Here is a 21,935-nt window from a genome sequence, read left to right as displayed (position 1 = left end):
ATGTGGTAAAGATTAATTTGGACATCGCATTTATTCATTGGGCATCACATACGTGATGTTGAGACAGGTACGGGGTCCACTTCTGCATACTGTAAACCATATGCTCGAAATTCCACTCTAAGTGCCTCCAGTTGTCATCCACCACATACAACTAAATCGATCTCAGTAGATGAGTTTTTAGAGGCAGGACAAATTGTGCTACTGAAACCCTTTGGGAAAAGAGCCTTCGATTGTTGAGAAGCATCTAACATACAGATGTTATTATATTCATCATTCAAGGCAAGAAGATTGGCCCAAATAGTTGTATATGTGACCTTTAAGGCAAGAAAAAGAATTAAATTATTCCATATAAGCATGGATGTCTGACTTTTGTGACTTCCTTCTCTGCAGAGATTAATTAGGTAGTGAAGATCATAAATAACAATTTACTAGTTTTATATGATGCTAAACTGTTATATGAGATCCTTAAGAAAGAGTGTTGTTTCCCTAACCAGAGCACTCCAACATTTGGGTCAATGTTGTCCTCCAGTTATTATGGACAAAAAACATGTAAGAAAACTTGTCAACAATGGGCTTATATCGATATGGCGTTTGTACATGCAGGTACTGCAGAGTTTACAAAAGAAGCAAAAAACTTTTACAGCAAGGATTATGGGGGAAAGTTTCTCAAAACTTTTTATCAAATGTAATACTCAAAATGTAATTTATTGTTTATAATTGCTATGCATGTTCACTGTAGTATGTGGGATGTACTACATGATTAAGATTTAAAATCACTGAGCACTATTGTGGCGGTCAGAGTGTGAAAATCCTACAATCTTTTAATGTGTCTAAGCATTTTGTGGAAATACATAAAGGTCATTTTTTCCTTCCTATGGCATTGAACGGGTGATTTTGTTCCCTCTAGGAGGGTGATTTGCACACAAGGGTCCTGGTGCATGAGGTATACTGTATATTTGAGTTGCACTCCAGTATTCCTTTAGGTTTAATATATTTTTGGGATGTAAATTTATATTTTAAAAAAATCTTTCAAATTGTGATTTTCTCATGGCTTGATTTTTTTTATTAGTATTCTACTTGTTCCCCAGATGTCCATGACTAGGGTAGATCAGAGTCACCCCTAAAACTCCTAAACAACTCTCTAAAAATGTCGATCACCCTTTAACCCCAATAAAACACTTAACACAAAATGGAGTTAAATGGCCATCAGGCTCTTTATTAAACAAAATAACCATAAATAACAAATAACTATTTAATATTACAGCATATATGTGTGTGTATATAATATATGCCCTCAGCCACAAGACATCGCCTCCTGGACTCGCCCACAGACCTTACAGGTCAACCACAACCTGGTCCCTGTTATTGGACCACACCCAACCAGAGGACATTATACCAACCGATGGTTCTCCACAAACAGATTTTAATCCCATTCAAGGGGTCCTAGCAGCCAACCCTAACCTCGTAATACCTACACACCCCCTGCCTATATAGTCAATAACAGGTAGGGAAGGACATTCATCAGATGGCTTCCAGGCTCCAACTGCTACAGTCCATCCCCTCCCTTCAGTCTAATCTCCTACTATCCCCCAAATCACCCCATCTCCTCAGCCAATCATGTAAGTAGACCTCCTGTCCTGCTAGCCCTACATGTCATTCGTTCCACATAGCTCCGGACCTTACTTTTGTTGTGCTGAAAAATGTTTTATATGTTGGGTATTGATATGTGTTTGAACACCCAAGGATGCATTCTAAATAATGGCTATCCAATCCTCTTGAGGGAGAGGTATAATAATTAAGTAAGTTCACTAGTCCATTAACTAAACTTAATGCCTTTATGGAGCTGCTTTGCTTAAATATGAAAAATATAATCAACAAAACTTTCCATACATTTCATAGTGTAAAGGATTTCCTCTTGGAACATTATCTGTGTATGGCTGCAGAGCTTACATTGCAATGCTCTTTGCAACATTGACGTCCACCCACTGCTGACCAGAGAGAATAAGCACAAGACTCATGGCATTACCAGCTGGAATAAACCTGGATTTAATCTATATATTCTTAAAATGTTTGCAATGTCTGGACCAGTGCGGAAGGAGGAGGGTGGTAGGCTTTAGGTTGGAATAAGAATGCAAGAATAAGCAGTGTTATTTTTACAATTGTACAATTTACTAGTACAATAGTATAGTAGAGTAGTATAGTATAGTACAATTTACTATTGACTAATCATCTGTATTCTTATTTTTATTAGATTTGGATAATTCATCTTCTTTTTTCCAAGAAAGGTTTTCCAGTGAAGCAGGTGAGAAACCAAACATAACTTATTGCATTACAAAAAAAGGGGAAACAGATGAAGGGATGCCATAGTAAAAGACCAACAAAGACTAAATTCTTAATAGCACAGGGCCTGTACAGCAGAAGGACACCGCAGTGACAAAGGGGACAAAGGGGTCACAGGCATCTGACAATGCAAGACGTGTTGAATGATGAAAAGTATGAGGCAGGCTGCAGCTCAAAAATGAAGAGAAATGAGATGCTTGGAAAATGTGTATATGGTGTCTTCTATTGTAGGGATCTTACAGTACTCTACATTTAGATAGCTGACAGAGTCTAAGTGGAATGACAGTGGACGTATAGCGCACGTGGCAAAAATGGGCACGGTTTCAATTAAATAGTGGGCGTGGCTTAAAGAGGCGTGGTTAGAGTCTGAGATGAAAGAGGGATGGAGGGAGAAGGAAGAGGGGGGGAGAGAAGGAAAGGGAGAAAGAGAGGGAGAGAGAAAGAAAGAGATAGGGAGGAAAGGAGAGAGAAGGAAGGAAAGAAAGAGGGATGGAGGGACAGCAGGCCCATATCCTACACCACAAAAGAAATATGTGTATGACAGAAATTTTAATAATCAGCAGATAAAGATACTCCAAACACCTGGTGTTGGCACTTCAATTTTCACGGCACCATGGTTGATATGGTGTCAAGATGATTGAAGCGCATTATTTCTATTATTACATTGTAATATAAAATGAAATAGTTCAACTCACTATAATGCAGAATCAGTGGGAGCCCTGAGCGTGTTACTTGCCATCGTCGCCTGCCACCAGATGCAGTGTGTCTTTTGCCACGTCACTTGCCACCAGATGCAGTGCTCACTTGTACTAAATACAGCTTGTTTCTTGTACGAGAGATTCCCAGTGTGAAAGTCCGAGTGGGGTGATGTGCTGGCAGGACGTTAAAAAAAGTCCCGCAAGCAGCATCTTTGGGGCGATGGAGGAGCGGTGTATACATCGCTCGTGCCCATTGAAATTAATGCAAAGCGCTTTAGCAGTGGCGCTACACGGGCACATTTAACCCTTTATTCAGCCGCTAGCGGGGTTAAAAGTGCATAGCGCTACTAAAACGACGGTAAAGCCCTGCTAATACTAGCGGAGTTTTACCGTCAACGTCTGCTCGACCCAGTGTGAAAGCAGCCTTAAAGTGGTTGTAAACCCTTACAAACCACTTTGACCTACAGGTAAGCCTAGATTAAGGCTTACCTGTAGGTCCAAGCAATATCTCCTAAACCTATATGGTTTAGGAGATATTTGCCCAAAAACGGGCACCGCTGTCTACGGCGCATGCGCCGTAGACAGCGGCGCGCAGGCGCACTGAACGCGGCAGTTCCAAAAATGGAGCTGCCGCATTTGTCGACTCCCGTGCGCATGCGCGGGAGTGACGTCATCGCGGCTTCGCCGAATGACAGCGGCGGAGCTGCGAGACACCACAAGCAAGATGGATGCGGCGGACTACAGGGGACAGCGCGACTTCGCTGGCTCCTGTGTCAGGTAAGTGACACATAATGGGCCTACTATGCGATGCATAGTAGTCCATTATGCTTTACCTTTGCAGGGAAAAAAAGAGGAAGTAAACTCATCAGGGTTTACTTCCTCTTTAAGGTGCTTTACATGTTGTCTGCATTATGTAAAGCACCTTAAAAGTCCCAAATATTCTGAATCCTTTGCATATTTTTCAGTCATCCATTGGACGGATCGGATTGGATGAAAACGGACTCTACGACGGTCTGTTTTCATCCGATCCCCCGTAGAGGAGAGCGGCGCTCTGACAGGTCAGTCCCTGTACATTGTCCAGAGACAGACCTTTCATCTGCCTGCTCTGCGGGGATCGAAGGAGCGATCCCTGCTGAGCAAAGCGGAGCCCGTACACAGACACATCCCTGTGAAAGGGCCCTTACAATATAATTCTGCTACTTGGCACTGGGAATTTTTTATGCCGCCTCACCACACTACACCCACCCACACGTAGGACTAGGAAAACAAGATTTCTGCTTGTTGTGTAGATTACTGCACGTGACAGCTCTGTACATTATTATTATTTATTAAATAATGAAAGGAAAATGACTGGGGGAGGTAATAAGCGTGTTGTATGGACTTTTCTGGTTTGGGGTGTTGCTGACATAAATATCTTATTTATTTTATGTAACAGGAATCAGTAGAAAAGGCAATCATGGCTGGCTATCTCTAGCTCTTGTGGCCGTTCTAATGATTATATTTGTGATCTTGGCCATTCTCACTGGAGTCCTATTTGGTCACTGTAAGTATTACCGAAGAGTTTCAGTATAACATTCTGTGGCAGTCTTTTTCTCATTCACAGAGACATGAAGATGTTAGCAAACTTTATAGCAAAATTGGAAGCCCCGGAAGCCGAGTACGCACATCTGCGTACGCTCGGCGGTAAGGGGTTAAATAAGTAAGTCTGCAATCTATGACATTCTTCTGTAGAATTTCATATACTGAATATTATGTGTGATCCCTTGATGACATCAGGGTCACAGTTGAGTCATCATTACCTTGTTGACCATCACTGTTTTAAAACTGAACCCCAGGCACTAAAACTTTTAATTTAAAGATTTTCCCGAATATTCACAAATTCTATAAATTCTGTACACCAAATGCCTTTTCAATCGCAGGTACTACCTTGTAAAAGTAGAAGTGACATCATTACTATGCTGTACATGGTCTATGCCGAGAGCAGAGCCGTGGGAGGGGCCAAGCAGCAGAGGGGGCGGAGAAAAAAACAGTCACCCTGTACAAGGAGAGAGAGCAAAAGTGACCGGTCTGTATTACAGGAAGCACCTGCACAGAGACAAAGTTTCACCCTGGATTACTGCACAGATCTGGAAGAAATACACGAAGCACATCAAGATCAAAGAATACATCTTGTACTTATTTGTTGATCCTGAAGTTCAACTCTAATGCCCTATACACAGGATCGGATTTTCCAACAACAAATGTTGGATGTGAGCTTGTTGGCGGAAAGTCCGACAACCAACATCGAATATTTGTTGTTGGACTTTCCGCCAACAAATGTTGGCTAGCAGGTTCTCAAAAATTTGTTGGTGGACTTTCCGATCGTATGTACACAAGTCCGTCGCACAAAAGTGCCTGCATGCTCGGAATCAAGTACGAGCCGGAATCGCTCGATCTTGTAAAACTAGCGTTCGAATTGGAGATAACACGTACTACTTGTATGTCACCACGTTCCCACGTTCGTAATTGTTGGCCAACATTTGTGTGAGTGTGTGTATGCAAGACAAGTTGGAGCCAACAACTTTCCAACAAAAATACATGGTTTTGTTGTCGGGAAATACGATCATGTGTACGGGGCATAAGCCCTTAGTAAGATCCACAATAGTAGATGCATTTTTACTGGGATAGTCCTGTAAACTTGAAATGTTTATACAGATATTTGTACAGTGGGAAGATATATATATATAATTGTCTTATTATCATCTTTTTTTAATATAAATTTACTGCTTCAATTTTTAGTGTTTTTAACATCCAACAAAATAATTTTTCTCCTTCATTTTCAGATGCCACCATGGTTGATGAACTCACAGTGATAAAATATAATGGTAACTACAGAAACACTTCATATTTATGCCTTACATTGTATTTATAGTGGGAATCTGTCTTGATTGGATGATGGCAGCCTATTGTAGCTATCAGCCAATCAGAGAACTCCTGTACAGGGGAGGACAGAAACTTTTGGCATGGGAGGAAACAGTCAACTAGCCCTTTAAAGGTAGGGACAGATTCCTTTGGTCTTAGAAAGTCTACTACAATAGTGCATTGGCTAGTAGCCCTTGTACACATGGTAGGAAATTCCAATGGAAAATGTCCGATCGGAGCATGTTGTCGGATAATCCGGCTGTGTGTGGGCTCCATCTGACTTTTTCCATCGGAATGTCCGACCAACAAAGTTTGAAAGCTGGATATAAAATTTTCCGACAACATGATCCGATCGGACTTTGTCCGATCATGTGTAGAGAACTCCGATCGGACAAAGTGCCACGCATGCTCAGATCAAATTATGAGACCAAAGCTATTGGCTACTAGCCTGAACGTAGTCCCGTCGTAACGAACAAACGTCATCACGTTCTGAATGATCGGATGTCCCGTCAACTTTGTCCTACCGTATGTATGCAAAACCAGTTTCAGACAAAATTCGTGAGAAAAAATCCGAGGGATTTTGTTGTTCGGAATATCCGACTGTGTGTACAAGGGCGTAGACATGGCGAAATTTGAATATTCCTAAAGGACATGATTTATTGTGGCACAAATCTACATCTTGCTTCAGCTTCCTTTGCAGCTCCTGACATTCATTCACATAACATCTCAGAACTCCAAGCCATCACAGAAGCTGTGATTTCAGGTCTGGACAGGGAGCAGGTCGCTATATAAAGCTCAGCATATGTCACTGACTGCGGTCTCTGCTCTGATCCGCGTCTGAATGGGGAGGTATCTCCACTCAGCTTCTTTAGCCAAACATATTTTACAAATACTGCCTCTGGGTGCAAATAACCTCCTGGCCCCTAACCCAATCCTCCTCTGCTCCTGAAAATGCCACATGAGCCTGTTGGACCAGGCTCATTATATAAATTTACATTGCTAATGTTTTCATGTCTATGTGCAAACGTCCATTCACAGGTAGATGTTTTGTCAGATCAGTGAAATTTACCAACAGTTATGTAGTGCTTCCATAAACGAATTCTGCCAAATAACTATACATAAACAAAATAATAGTCATCCTCTAAACAAAGAGTATTAAAAATCACCAGTCCTGTCACTAGTGACCCTTAACCGGTTGCCGACCAGTGCACAATGATACACGTCGGCACAATAACACGGCTGCACAAATGGGCGTACACATATGTACCCTTTATGACGCACCATTGTGATCTCACGCACACTGTGACCATGCCTGCAGGTCCAGTGAATTCGATGTACGCCGGTGTTACGCGATTGTGTCATGGAGTGGCAGAGCGGGGAGATGGCTATCTAAACAAGGCATTTCCCAGTTCTGCTTAGTGACACGACAGAGATCTACTGCTCCCTGTCATCAGGAGCAGTGATCGCTGTCATGTCCTAGGTAGCCAATTCCCCCCCCCCCCACAGTTAGAATCACTCCCTAGGACACACTTAACCCCTGGATCGCCCCCTAGTGTTTAACCCCTTCCCTGCCAGTGTCATTTATACAGCAATCAGTGCATTTTTATAGCACTGATTGCTGTATAAATGACAATGGTCCCAAAATAGTGTCAAAAGTGTCTGACGTGTTTGCCATAATTTCGCATGACGTCATGATAAAAAAAAAAAAAATCACAGATCGCCGCCATTACTACAAAAAAAAAAATTTATAATAAAAATGCCATAAATCTATCCCCTATTTTGTAGACGCTATAACTTTTGCACAAACCAATCAATATACGCTTATTGCGATTTTTTTTTTTTTACCAAAAATATGTAGAAGAAGAATACATATCGACCTAAACTGAGAAAAAATTTGTTTTTCTATACATTTTTGGGGGATATTTATTATAGCAAAAAGTAAAAAATATAGCTTTTTTTCAAAATTGTCACTCTTTTTTTGTTTATAGTGCAAAAAATAAAAACCACAGAGGTGATCATATACCACCAAAAGAAAGCTATATTTGTGGGAAAAAAGGACGTCAATTGTTTGGGTGCAAAATTGCATGACCACGCAATTGTCAGTTAAAGCGTCACGGTGCCGTATCGCAAAAAGTGCTCTGGTCAGGAAGGGGGTAAATTCTTCCAGGGCTGAAGTTGTTAACATTGCTCTCTTGCTCTCAGGTTAACCACTTCCCGACCAGCGCACGACGATGTACGTCGACAGAATGGCACGGGCAGGCATATTGGCGTACATGTACGTCCAATATTCGTTGCCGCCGTGCCATCGGGAGCGCGCCGCCGGCGGCGAGCTCCCGCGCTGGTCGGGACCCCCGTGAGTCCGGTCGCGGGACCCGCGGACTCGATCGCCGCGGGCATCCCCGCGATCGTCTCACGGAGCGGCCGAATGGAGGAAATGCTGTATAAACAACATTTTTCCATTCTGCCTAGCAACTAGTGACGCTGATCTCTGCTCCATGTGATTGGAGCAGAGATCAGTGTACACTAAATGAAAGCCCAACCCCCCCACAGTTTGTAACACACCCCTAGGAACACTTAACCCCTACACTGCCACCCACTGGTTAACCCTTTCACTGCCAGTGTCATTTACACAGGAATCACTGCATTTATATAGCAGTGATTACTGTATAAATGACAATGGTCCCAAAAATGTGTCAAAAATGTCCGATGGGTCCCCCACAATGTCGCAGTCACAATAAAAATCACAGATCGCCGCCATTACTAGTAAAAAAAAATAATAAAAAATTATTAATAAAAATGCTATAAAACTATCCCTATTTTGTAAACGCTATAACTTTTGCGCAAACCAATCAATAATCGCTTATTGCGATTTTTTTACCAAAAATATGTAGAAGAATACGTATCGGCCTAAACTGAGGGAAAAAAATGTTTTTTTATATATTTTTGGGGGATATTTATTATTACAAAAAGTAAAAAATAATGCGTTTTTTTCAAAATTATCGCTCTATTTTTGTTTATAGCGCAAAAAATAAAAACCGCAGGGGTGATCAAATACCACCAAAAGAAAGCTCTATTTGTGGGAAAAAAAGGACGTTAATTTTGTTTGGGAGCCACGTCGCACGACCGCGCAATTGTCAGTTAAAGCGACACAGTGCCGAATCGCAAAAAGTGGTCTGGTCTTTGACCAGCAAATTGGTCCGGTCTGAAAGTGGTTAAAGAATGTTAAGCATTTTACACGTCTGAATGTCAAATGCATGCACTCCGATTGTGTGCTGTGGGTCAAAAAATCAGTCTGTGCATTGCAAGAGCACAGTAGTGATGCAGTGGTTAGTGGGCAGAACCAAAGAACACAGCAAGGGGCGCAGGCATCCAACACACCAACATGTCTGGTGCTCACATTTAACTAAATGTTAAATGTAAAAATCAGAGGTGTTCTGTCACATTAGCAACCATGTAAGGTCAGCAGTAGTGATGGACGAACTTCCGACGGGACGTTTCGCGAACGCGAAACGCGAACGGACACAAACGTTCGCGAAAACGACCGTTCGCCGCGGGCTCCATTGACTTCAATGGGAGGCGAATTTCGCAAACCTTTAGGTCGAATTTGCGGCCACGGGGTAATTATTAGGGGGTAGCACGTAGTCCCACCACCTGGACAATAGCATAATACATGTATGAGGTGAATTTGGGATCGATAACTACAAGCATTTTTTTTTTATTTGGGAAATTGTTCTGACAATTCAGGACTATGGAGCTAATGAAGGCAATGGAGGAGAGGGAAGGTCAGGGACCAGGGTAGGCAAACAAGAGGGTGCAGGAGATACAGAGCACTGACAGCAGCACCGTAATACAGAGCACTGACATCAGCACCGTGACATACAGCGCTGACAGCAGCTCCGTGACATACAGCGCTGACAGCAGCTCCGTGACATACAGCGCTGACAGCAGCTCCGTGACATACAGCGCTGACAGCAGCTCCGTGACATACAGCGCTGACAGCAGCTCCGTGACATACAGCGCTGACAGCAGCACCGTGACATACAGCGCTGACAGCAGCTCCGTGACATACAGCGCTGACAGCAGCTCCGTGACATACAGCGCTGACAGCAGCTCCGTGACATACAGCACTGACAGCAGCTCCGTGACATACAGCGCTGACAGCAGCTCCGTGACATACAGCGCTGACAGCAGCACCGTGACATACAGCGCTGACAGCAGCTCCGTGACATACAGCGCTGACAGCAGCTCCGTGACATACAGCGCTGACAGCAGCTCCGTGACATACAGCACTGACAGCAGCTCCGTGACATACAGCGCTGACAGCAGCTCCGTGACATACAGCGCTGACAGCAGCACCGTGACATACAGCGCTGACAGCAGCTCCGTGACATACAGCGCTGACAGCAGCTCCGTGACATACAGCGCTGACAGCAGCTCCGTGACATACAGCGCTGACAGCAGCTCCGTGACATACAGCGCTGACAGCAGCTCCGTGACATACAGCGCTGACAGCAGCTCCGTGACATACAGCGCTGACAGCAGCTCCGTGACATACAGCGCTGACAGCAGCACCGTAAGCAGCCCCAGGAGGAAGTCAGCACAGCACAGGGATGGTGTGATCCCCTCATAATAAGAACCCCCAGGAGGAAGTCAGCACAGCACAGGGATGGTGGGAGCCCCTCATAATAAGAACCCCCAGGAGGAAGTCAGCACAGCACAGGGATGGTGGGAGCCCCTCATAATAAGAACACCCAGGAGGAAGTCAGCACAGCACAGGGATGGTGGGAACCCCTCATAATAAGCAGCCCCAGTAGAAATATGACACCGCTCAATCTCTTCAAAGAGGAGGGTAGGGGCATATAGTACGGTGTGCTTTTTTGGGTCAGGGAAGTGAGCCAAATGAATTAAGAAGGTCTGTGTGCTTGATTCCAAAAATTGTTTATAGACATATACATGGTCTACTGATCACATGTGTTGAATTCCTCCGAGATCCATGCCTCATTCATTTTTAGAAATGTGAGGTAGTTAACACTGTCGTGAGCTAGGCGAGTACGCTTATCGGTCACAATCCCCCCTGCTGCGCTGAACGTCCTTTTGGACAGGACACTGGATGAGGGGCAAGCCAACAGTTCGATTGCAAATTGGGCAAGCTCTGGCCAGAGGTCAAGCCTGCCCACCCAGTAGTCTAGGGGTTCATCACTCCTCAGAGCGTCCACATCGGCCGTTAACCCAATGTAGTCGGACACCTGACGGTCTAGGCGTTCCCTGATGCTGGATCCGGATGACACCTGTCGATGGGTCGGCTGAAAGAATGACCTCATATCCGAAGTCACCAACACATCTTCAAACCGGCCTCTTCTTGCAGGCGCTGTTGGATTGGTACCCGCAAATCCTTCTCTGGGAGTGGGAATTGCTCCTCTGCCAGCGCACGCAAAAGCAGAATGCAGCATTTCTCGAAGCAAGGCCTGGAAGTGCTGCATTCTGACAGCCCTCTGCGACGGCGGTAACATTTCCGCCATTTTGTGTTTGTACCGGGGATCTAAGTACGTTGCCACCCAGTACTGGTCCTTGACCCTCATGCTTTTTATACGGGGGTCCCTATTAAAACACTGGAGCATGAAGGCCCCCATTTGCACTCAAGCGGAAGGTATGTGGTGGTGGTGGTGTTGTTGGTGGTAGTGTCTTTGGGGGTGCACATAGCAGAGAGTGAAGAAGAGGGTGCAGATCGAGAGGATGAGGAGGGTGCAGAAGAATAAGGCTGAGTGAGCCACTCAACCAAGTCTGGTGCGTCCTTTAAAGTAATTGAACGCACCTTCTGCAACTTCCCACTTTGGCTCAAGGCTGTTGCTCCTGCCCTACCCCTACCACCCCTGCGGAAGGGCCTGCCTCTTCCTCTGCCTGTCATTTTTTAAATCACCCTGTGACAAAACTCTTAGTCCCTATACCGCTGAAGGACTGCTGCAGTATAGGGCAGCGGTCAGCAGTAGTGCACGTCAACCCTATGTATTGTGGACCGATAGCGGTCCTTACAGAACAGCAGACTGTACTGCACTCAGGCCTATGTACCGTAGCACCCTATACCAAGTTACCAGTCCTTATAAAAACTTTTGTGGACCAAGCAGGTTGTGTGTTAGTGATTAGCAGACTGTACGTCAGTCCCTATACCAATGAAGGACTGCTGCAGTATAGGGCAGCGGTCAGCAGTAGTGCACGGCAACCCTATGTATTGTGGACCGATAGCGGTCCTTACAGAACAGCAGACTGTACTGCACTCAGGCCTATGTACCGTAGCACCCTATACCAAGTTACCAGTCCTTATAAAAACTTTTGTGGACCAAGCAGGTTGTGTGTTAGTGTTTAGCAGACTGTGCGTCAGTCCCTATACCGCTGAAGGACTGCTGCAGTATAGGGCAGCGGTCAGCAGTAGTGCACGGCAACCCTATGTATTGTGGACCGATAGCGGTCCTTACAGAACAGCAGACTGTACTGCACTCAGGCCTATGTACCGTAGCACCCTATACCAAGTTACCAGTCCTTATAAGAACTTTTGTGGACCAAGCAGGTTGTGTATTAGTGTTTAGCAGACTGTGCGTCAGTCCCTATACCGCTGAAGGACTGCTGCAGTATAGGGCAGCGGTCAGCAGTAGTGCACGGCAACCCTATGTATTGTGGACCGATAGCAGTCCTTACAGAACAGCAGACTGTACTGCACTCAGGCCTATGTACCGTAGCACCCTATACCAAGTTACCAGTCCTTATAAGAACTTTTGTGGACCAAGCAGGTTGTGTGTTAGTGTTTAGCAGACTGTGCGTCAGTCCCTATACCGCTGAAGGACTGCTGCAGTATAGGGCAGCGGTCAGCAGTAGTGCACGTCAACCCTATGTATTGTGGACCGATAGCGGTCCTTACAGAACAGCAGACTGTAACGCACTCAGGCCTATGTACCGTAGCACCCTATACCAAGTTACCAGTCCTTATAAGAACTTTTGTGGACCAAGCAGGTTGTGTATTAGTGTTTAGCAGACTGTGCGTCAGTCCCTATACCGCTGAAGGACTGCTGCAGTATAGGGCAGCGGTCAGCAGTAGTGCACGTCAACCCTATGTATTGTGGACCGATAGCGGTCCTTACAGAACAGCAGACTGTAACGCACTCAGGCCTATGTACCGTAGCACCCTATACCAAGTTACCAGTCCTTATAAGAACTTTTGTGGACCAAGCAGGTTGTGTATTAGTGTTTAGCAGACTGTGCGTCAGTCCCTATACCGCTGAAGGACTGCTGCAGTATAGGGCAGCGGTCAGCAGTAGTGCACGGCAACCCTATCTATTGTGGACCGATAGCGGTCCTTACAGAACAGCAGACTGTACCGCACCCAAGCCTATGTACCGTAGCACCCTAGACAGACCAAGTTACCAGTCCTGATAAAGAGCTTTGTGGAACAAGTGAGTTGTGAATGATTAGCAGACTGCAGCAGAAGGGCAGCAGTCAAGTATAATATTCTTTCTATATTTGGAAGAAAGAATATTATACGTGTACAAGCCTATTACCGTACCACTGATACCAGTCCTGAAAAGAACCTTTGTGGAACTAATAGTAACAGCAAGTCTTTAAAATTATCCTCACTGCCTGACACACTGCTTCCTGCCTGTCCCTATACAAATTGGCAAAAAAGAGTAGGCTGGAACGATTAGCTGGAACAGCTCTTTTGTGGACCTGATAGTAACAGCTAATGATGATGATGATGATGATGATGAAGAAAGACTAATCTGGCTGAGCTGTCCCTAAAATAGCAGCATACAGCGCTCTGTCCCTTTATCTAAACTGACAAAAGAAACTCAGGCTGCTGACCTAACACCTATACCAGTCCTGAAAAGAACTTTTGTGTACCAAATAGCTAGCGTTTTCTCTGTCCCTACTCCACACAGGATCCTTTCCCTACAGTGACAGAAGAAAGAATGTAAAATGGCCACCGGATCGGGTGTATTTATAGGTTAGGGGGAATGTCCAAGTGTCCATGAGCTGTCATGTCTCAATTGGTTGTCCTGTAACACATGATAAACGTGTCACGAAAGGTTAAAGTTCTTGTATACATTAAACACGTAAGTCCGCCGGGGCGAACGACGGAAAAAGGCGTTCGAACCCGCGGACGGCGAAAGTCGGAAATTCGCCGCGAAACGACCGCCGGGCGAACCGTTCGGCCATCACTAGTCAGCAGTAGGGATGAGCCGAACAACCCCCGGTTCGGTTCGCACCAGAACCTTCGAACGGACCTAAAATTCGTATGAACTTTAGATCCCTATTAAAGTCTATGGGACTCGAACGTTCGAAATCAAAAGTGCTAATTTTAAAAGCTAAATTGCATCATATGCATCAGACAACACCAGCAATAAGGGGTATCTTCAGGTGTATACTGTGCTGGAGGCACACAACGCCCACTTTAACTCCTGCAGATACCTGTATTAGAGAACACCAGCAATAAAGGGTAGATACAGGTGTATACTGTGCTGTGCTGGAGGCACACAACACCCACTAACTCCTGCAGATGCCTGTATTAGAGAACACCAGCAATAAAGGGTAGATACAGGTGTATACTGTACTGGAGGCACACAACACCCACTAACTCCTGCAGATGCCTTAATTAGAGAAAAACAGCAATAAAGGGTAGATACAGGTGTATACTGTGCTGGAGGCACACAAAACCACTTTAACTTTAAGATGCCTGAGAAAAGAACACACTGTCCCTGCCTATCTTGCTCTTTCCCTGCACGCCGGAACACACTACACAAGGTCGCCACTCTGGCAGCCTTATATAGTGTGGGGCGTGTACCAAACCCCCTGAGCTATAATTGACCACAGGCATCCTGCCTGTGGGCAATTATGGCTCTCCTCGCTGCCGGCGCTGTGATTGGCCAAGCATGCGGGGTCACAGTGCATGCTTGGCCAATCATGAGCCAGCAATGCACTGGGATGGCGTAGTTGTGGGCCGTTTGTGCCACACGAATTTGGTGCGAACGGTCAACAAAGTTCTGAATTCGCCGAACAGACTAATGGCTGATGTTCAAGTTGAACATGCGTTCGAGTCAAATACGAGCTCATCCCTAGTCAGCAGGTTTCCTTTAACATCTAAACAGTCTGTCGGATTTACAAATACTGTATTTAAGCATAAAAGCTCTGTTTTGTGTTGAAAATAACTGTGAAATCTAAAACTCCGGTGGGTGTAACAAGATGTCCGCTTGCCCCTTTCTCACTATCATTACTGTGCAGGAGTGTGGGGTGTAGCAAGATGGTGGCGATGAAACATCACTTCCTGACGAGACAGCGGCCCCCAGGTGTACAAAGATGGCCGCCGCTTCGGAGCTAGGCTGAAGCCGTGGCCTTTCCTAAGCCATGCGATCAGCGGAGCGCTCCACGGATCTCGTGGTGTGCTGATCCGAACAGGCTGCCCCGTTCGGGATCGGGATCGGTGATGATCCGTTACACCCCTAGTAGTGACAGTGGCAGTGATTTTAACACGTGAGTGACTGCTGGGTTAATTTAAATCCACAAGGACTTTTTTTTTTAACACTCCTTTATATTGGCTTTTACATTTACAAATGCAGCAATTTCGAAATCGGATGAAAGGTTTAGCATTGGGAAACAATTTTGAAAGATAAAAAGTGCATTTTATATACAACTATATAGATCAGACCAAAGTGAGGAACAAATGAGGGGCAAAGAGGGACAGAGGGACATTGCTCCAAATCAGGGACAGTTGGGAGCTATGTTAAAATCTAGAGGAACAAGGAGGAGGAAAAACGTAAGGGGATAGGAGGAGAAGAGAAGGTTATGTTTTGAGGAATGAGGTTAAAAGTTGTGAGGTGGGTTTGATACAAAGAGAACCTGTAAGTAGCTGGCTGTCAGGCTATCTATGTTTTCATTTGTATCAAATTATCTTCATACCAGTGGTGTAACTAGAACCTTCAGGGCCCCGATGCAAAAAAACATGAAGGGCCCCCCTGACAGGGCCCTTTCCTCCAAGTCCGATGGCAGAACAAAAGGGCCTGTTCGCAAGTGGGTGGCTGCATATAAAGGAACCGATTTCTCCATTTCCCCCCTACCTCTCCTCCTCTTCCTCCCGCAGGCATTCAGCGGCTGCAGGAGGAAAATAGAGAGATCTGTTCCACAATCTTATTCCAGTCAGTGCACCCTTGAAGTATACCCCTAGGTGAATGGGGCTACACTGCAACCCCCCTGCAACTGTGTGCATTGCATGCAGTTACAGCATAGTGATGATGCATTTAAGGGGTTACAACATATTGCCTCTTTACCGGTTGTCAAATGCCTCATTTTTTTCAAGCAAGAAAAAAAAATCAGTTCTGATTGCACAAATATAGGGTGTCAGGATTAAACACACATACATAAAACGTGCATACATACATGAAAAACACACATACACACACATATATAAATACACACATATATAAACACAAACATATTATTTAAGGTACTTATATAGCGTTGTCAATTTACGCAGCGCTTTACATATACATTGTACATTTACATCAGTCCCTACCCTCAAGAAACTTACAATCTAAGGTCCTTAACTCACATTCATATACTGGGGCCAATTTAGACAGAATCAAATTAACCTACCAGCATGTCTTTGGAATATATATAAATGTACATATGCACACCCACCTACATACATACATGTACACACACACACACACACACACACACACACACATATAAACACACATACATACAGACAGGACTTTTTTTTTTTCCTCAGAGAATGGGTGCAGGAACTCCCCCTTTCTGAACCAACCTTAGACTCTTCCCCTACCCACCTCTGAGCCCTGTCCCTTGGCTCCACACCCTACCCACCACCTAGTACCACCTCTTTAAGAGAATACAGTACCAAGTATAATTTTGTGCTACTAAGTAATTTGTATGGAATTTGATAAACCCCACCACAGCAAAAACAGATCCCCCAGACCCCCCCCCAAGCAACAATGGACCCCCCCGTAACAAAATACCATCTCAGCAACAATAGACACCCACAACAACAGACCCCACCACAGCAACAATAGATATAGTAAAAGTAATTAATAAAAATGAATTAAACCGCGCTCTCTGTGAATAATTACAATCCCAATATGCAAAATTTTCAAAGATCGTGAATGCAAAGAATTTATACAAATATATATTGTGTCCCAAGTAGTGCACAAATTGCACCAAAATATAAATGCAAAAAACTGCAAAAAAACTGATGCAATAGAATTCATTAAATTTTCAGTGCTCTATGATGTATTCCGGGTCTTGGTTAAAATATTCCACCACCATCAACACCTGCCACACATGCTACTGACCAGAATCCCATGACACCCATTACTAGTATCATAATAGGCCCAAACGATAATCCCAATGGCCACAAAGGTTGTCAGCAACAGGATTCAATTGGCATCGGTCGTTGGATGTTTTCAATGGATATACTCCAGATGGATGTAATGACCTCAGCAGGAAACCAGTGTTATTGGAAAATAAAGAAAGATGGAACTTCCACGGTGAAGTATGTTTAGCATTTATTCCAAAAAGATCCATTAAAAGTTTTAAAACAGCTTAAAAACAGCACAAATGGTCTTTGTTCGGTAGCTGACATTTCCACGTGTTTGAAAAAATGCCATCAGCATTCCAGGCTGCGTTACAAACAGAGGTGATGTGTCTCAATCAATACACCCACACAGCAACAGACTCCCTCCCAGCAACAATGGCCCCCCTAAAACAAAATGCCACCCCAGGAACAATAGACCCCCAGCAGACAGCATCGATAAGACCCTCCAACAGCAAGCAACAATAGACTACTCTCTCAACAGTAGATCCCTCCCAGCAATAACTGACCCCCCAGCCAACAACAATAGACCCACCCAGCAACAATAGACTCCCACAAAAAATAGATCCCCGCCAGCGACAATAGATTCCCCAGCAGCCAGCATCAACTGACCCTCCAGCACACCATACCATAAAATACATTCAGTGTTGGAGGTCCCGGAACTGCGTTCCCCGCGTTCCCGCTCAAAAAAAGGCCTGCATACAGATAGCCTTTTAAAAAAAGGCAGTGCTTTACCTTATCTCTTCCTGCTGGGTACTGCACTGTAGGGGGGAGACAAAGAGCACACACTGTGCTTTCACTTTAGATGTAATAAATGTGACGAGCTCCCTGCACAGTGCCAATTACAGTTCGGGTGAGGATCAGGGAGCTTGGTCTCAGCCACCCTTGTCGCTCCTCCTATCGAAGGCATACAGGGGGCCCTCAATGCCTGCGGCATGGGGCTCGGTCGCCATAGCGACCTCAGTGACCCCTATACTTCCGCCACTGCTTCTTACAGTAACTTTTATTACTTGTCAGTTACTGCAGCTGTATGGTCAGCCACAAATAAGTAGATATCTTCTCCTGCCCACCTCTATAGCACTGGTAACAATTTCTGTTTCTGCTGTGACATGCCCTATGGCATGGAGGAGCATACAAGAAGTCTAGTGCTTCCTTCCTACTCGATTAACTAGGAAGCCAAGTTAAAAGGGTTGTAAAGTCAGAAGGTTTATTCTATGCATTAAGATAAAAAGCCTTCTGTGTGCAGTAGCCGCCCTCCAGCACCCCGTAATACTAACCTGAGCCCAATCTCTGTCCAGCGATGTCCACGAGTTCCTCGGCTGCCTGGTTGGCTGAGACACAGCAGAGGTGCCAGTGGCTCCCGTTGCTGTCAATAAAAGTCAGTTAGCCAATCAGGAGAGGGGGCGGTGCCGAATCGGGAGTCCATGTCTGACTCCATGTCTGAATACAGATATTTACCAGCTCACCATGGATCAACAGAATAGTGTTCAAATGGGTCACATGCCTGTCGAAGGGGCCTTGTGTGGCTCCAAAATTTTGCATCACTCTGTGATGTGATCATGCAATAAAAAAACTGTTTGGATGCTATTCTGTTGATCCATGGTGCGTTGGCAAATATCTGCATTGTGACTATTGAACCAGTCTCCAACTGGCCGATGTTACAGCACCCAAATCTTTTCGAAGTTTCATCCAGGAATATGTGCGATGGCAATATGGAGTGTTTCATGTCTGATTGGACACACAGAGCTGTGACTCGGCTCGGGTGCCCCCATAGCAAGCTGCTTACTATGGGGGCACTCAACAGGAGGGTGGGGCCAGGAGAGCCAAAGCGGGACCTGAAAAGAGGAGGATCTGGGCTGCTCTGTGTAAAACCAACTGCACAGAAAAGGTAAGTATGACATGTTTGTTCTTTTTGGAGAAGAAAAAAAATGAGACTTTGCAATCACTTCTGATCCGATATACATATACAGAGGCAGACTGGACAAATGGAGAAGAAGGGCCCTTTGTGCTTTGCGGCAAACAAATTGGCATAGCTACAAAGTACTGCATACTGGCATATTGGGGGTGTCAGCCTGACACCCCGCAACACCGATCTAGGTAAAGAGTCTCTGATGGTGACTCTTTACCACGTGATCAGCCGTGTCCAATCATGGCTGATCACAATGTAAACAGGGAGAGATGGTGATCAGGTTTCCCTCACTCGTGTCTGCTCCTCTGACGAGGGGGGGGGGCTGTGCTGATCGATTGTCAGCGCAGCCCCCCCCCCCCAAGGATGTCCCCACTGGACCACCAGGGATGCCACTAGGACCAACAGGGACACCACCACTAGTCACCACCAGGTATGCTACCCTAGACCACCAGGGATGCCAATCAGTTCCCACAATGGATGCCAATCAGTGCTCACAATGGGCATCACTGATTGGCAGGCATTATTGTTTGGCACTGATTGGCATCCATCAGTACCATTTATTCGTGTACAGTGCCACCTATCAGTGCCCATCCATACCCATCCGTGCCGCCTATCAGTGCCCATCTGTGCCGCCTATCAGTGCCCATCTGTGCCGCCTATCAGTGCTCATCAGTGCTACATATCAGTGTCGCCTATCAGTGCCCCATCAGTGCCACCTCATCAGTGCCACCTCAATGGTTCCCATCAGTGCCGGCTTATCAGTGCCCGTCAGTGCAGCCCCATCAGTGAAGGACAAAAACATACTTATTTACAAAGTTTTGTACCAGAAACAAAAAAAACATTTTTTTTTCAAAATTTTCAGTCTTTTTTTTATTTGTTTAGCAGAAAATAAAATCCCAGAGGTGATTAAATACTACCAAAAGAAAGCTCTATTTGTGGGAACAAAATGATAAAAATTTAGTTTGGGTAGCATGACCGCACAATTGTCATTCAAAGTGCGACAGTGCTGAAGCTGAAAATTGGTCTGGGCAGGAAGGTGTATAAGTGCCCTGTATTGAAGTGGTTAAATAATGTGTGAGCCATGTTGTTTGATTTTTCTTTTTTATATTCTTTTTCTGACAGTTTCATATTCAAAAAGTGACACTTCTGACCTATGGAAAGCAGGTAAATGGCGAATCACATCCATTCCACTCATTGTATGGAACTGGATTTACACCTCTGATCACGTGTTATATTAAAGGTTATCATGCATGCATGCACAGCCAAGCAAGGTACATGTGTAAATGTACACACCTGCCTTTCACTGCACCGCACACAGATGTGAATGTACTGTGCGCTGTGGTTGCTGCATTGCTCAAAAGAGGTGCAGGAATGTTTTTGGCACGTGTTGAGGCCTGTTAAGGGTCTATTCAAAGTGAATAAGGTGCCTTATGGCAATGCACATCGATGCATGGAAAAAATGTGTGACTGCAGTCTTAGTACATTATTTTGCTGTTGGTTCTGATACTTTACATGTGTATTGATGCTGTTTATAGGTTAATTAACAGGTAATAAGGACCTTCAGTATTTTTTTCAACTGTGGTTTGGTATGGTTCAGGAGGAGGAGGCATGCTGGCTGCTCCCCTTTTCCTTGCCAGACTGTATGCCTGGTTAAGGGTCTAGTATGGACTTGGGGGGGGGGGGCGGTACTGTGTGCCCTGAATCCTATGTCCTGAACCATACCAGGCCACATGCCTTGAAGAAAATCAAAACAGAAAATAGTGCCAGGGGTCCCCTTTAAAATCCTGTTCTTGATAAAGGTCTGGTATAATTTTGAGGGGGGCCCAGGCAAAAAGGCCAAAAAAAAATGAGGTGAGCTCCCCGCAAAATCCATACCATCCTTGATAAGGGTCTGGTATCGATTTTGAGGGGGATCTCAGATGAAAAAAAACAAAACTACATGAAGTTCCCCCAGAATCAACACCAGACCCTTATACTGGCATGCAGCCTGGCTTGCCAAGAAAGAGGGGTAGCGAGCATGCAGCCTCCTTTTGAACAATAACAAGTTAGCTGTCCCTTTAACATTGAGGTGGTACTCTGCAGGATAGGGTGGAAATCCTCCCCCCACAAGACCCTTGTCCCCATGTTGATGGGAAGATGGGCCCCATCCTGATATCCCTGGTTCCCTGGATGTGTGGGTCTACGGGGTTATATTGGCGCCAGAGAATATCTAGCCTGGTATAGTTCAGGAGAGGGTGCATATGCTCACTGCCCCCTTTTTCTAGAAAGTCAGGCTGCACATAAGGGTTTGATATGAATTTTTTTAGGGACCCTATGCCAGTTTTTCTTTTTTTTTTTCGTTTGCCTGGGGTTTTAAAATCTATACCAGACTTTTAAGGGGCCCATGTCATTCTTTTTTCCTAAAGTATTTTAGACATTTTTAAACAATGTATTTAACAATGTATTTAAAAAACCAAAGCATGGGTTCTCCCTCAATATCCAAGGATTATGAAGAGAGCTCCATGCTGTTTTTTTTTTTTTACAAATAGAACAATGCCAGCCAAAAACTATCATTGAGCTGCAATAGTTTTTTCCTAAATGTCATTTTGCAGGCGTACAGGTGTGCAAATTCATGTGCAATCTTAAGACTTCCCCAAGCATGTTATTTAAAGAAATTGTCTAGCTATAATGTTGCCCATGGAGATGCATTAACTGTAATTTTTTTTTGCTTTTCTCT

General features: G+C 44.8%; 1 protein-coding gene across 1 annotated transcript in view; it reads left to right on the top strand.

Moving 5' to 3' along the window:
* LOC143960973 (CD209 antigen-like protein C) overlaps window positions 1-21,935 on the top strand; it is a 69,579-nt gene that overhangs the window by 11,249 nt on the left and 36,395 nt on the right. The window contains exons 2-5 of the mRNA XM_077470048.1: window positions 2,252-2,302; window positions 4,474-4,581; window positions 5,861-5,902; window positions 20,342-20,383. Of these exons, the coding sequence (XP_077326174.1) occupies window positions 2,252-2,302; window positions 4,474-4,581; window positions 5,861-5,902; window positions 20,342-20,383 (243 nt within the window). The remainder of the gene's footprint in view (window positions 1-2,251; window positions 2,303-4,473; window positions 4,582-5,860; window positions 5,903-20,341; window positions 20,384-21,935) is intronic.

This window comes from Lithobates pipiens, unplaced genomic scaffold (assembly GCF_037356315.1).
Source record: "Lithobates pipiens isolate NorthernLeopardFrog02 unplaced genomic scaffold, aLitPip1_a1.2 Scaffold_8, whole genome shotgun sequence".
Classification (NCBI taxonomy): domain Eukaryota; kingdom Metazoa; phylum Chordata; class Amphibia; order Anura; family Ranidae; genus Lithobates; species Lithobates pipiens.
The sequence above is the reverse complement of the archived record's forward strand: the minus strand, read 5'-3'. Positions and strand labels throughout refer to the sequence as shown.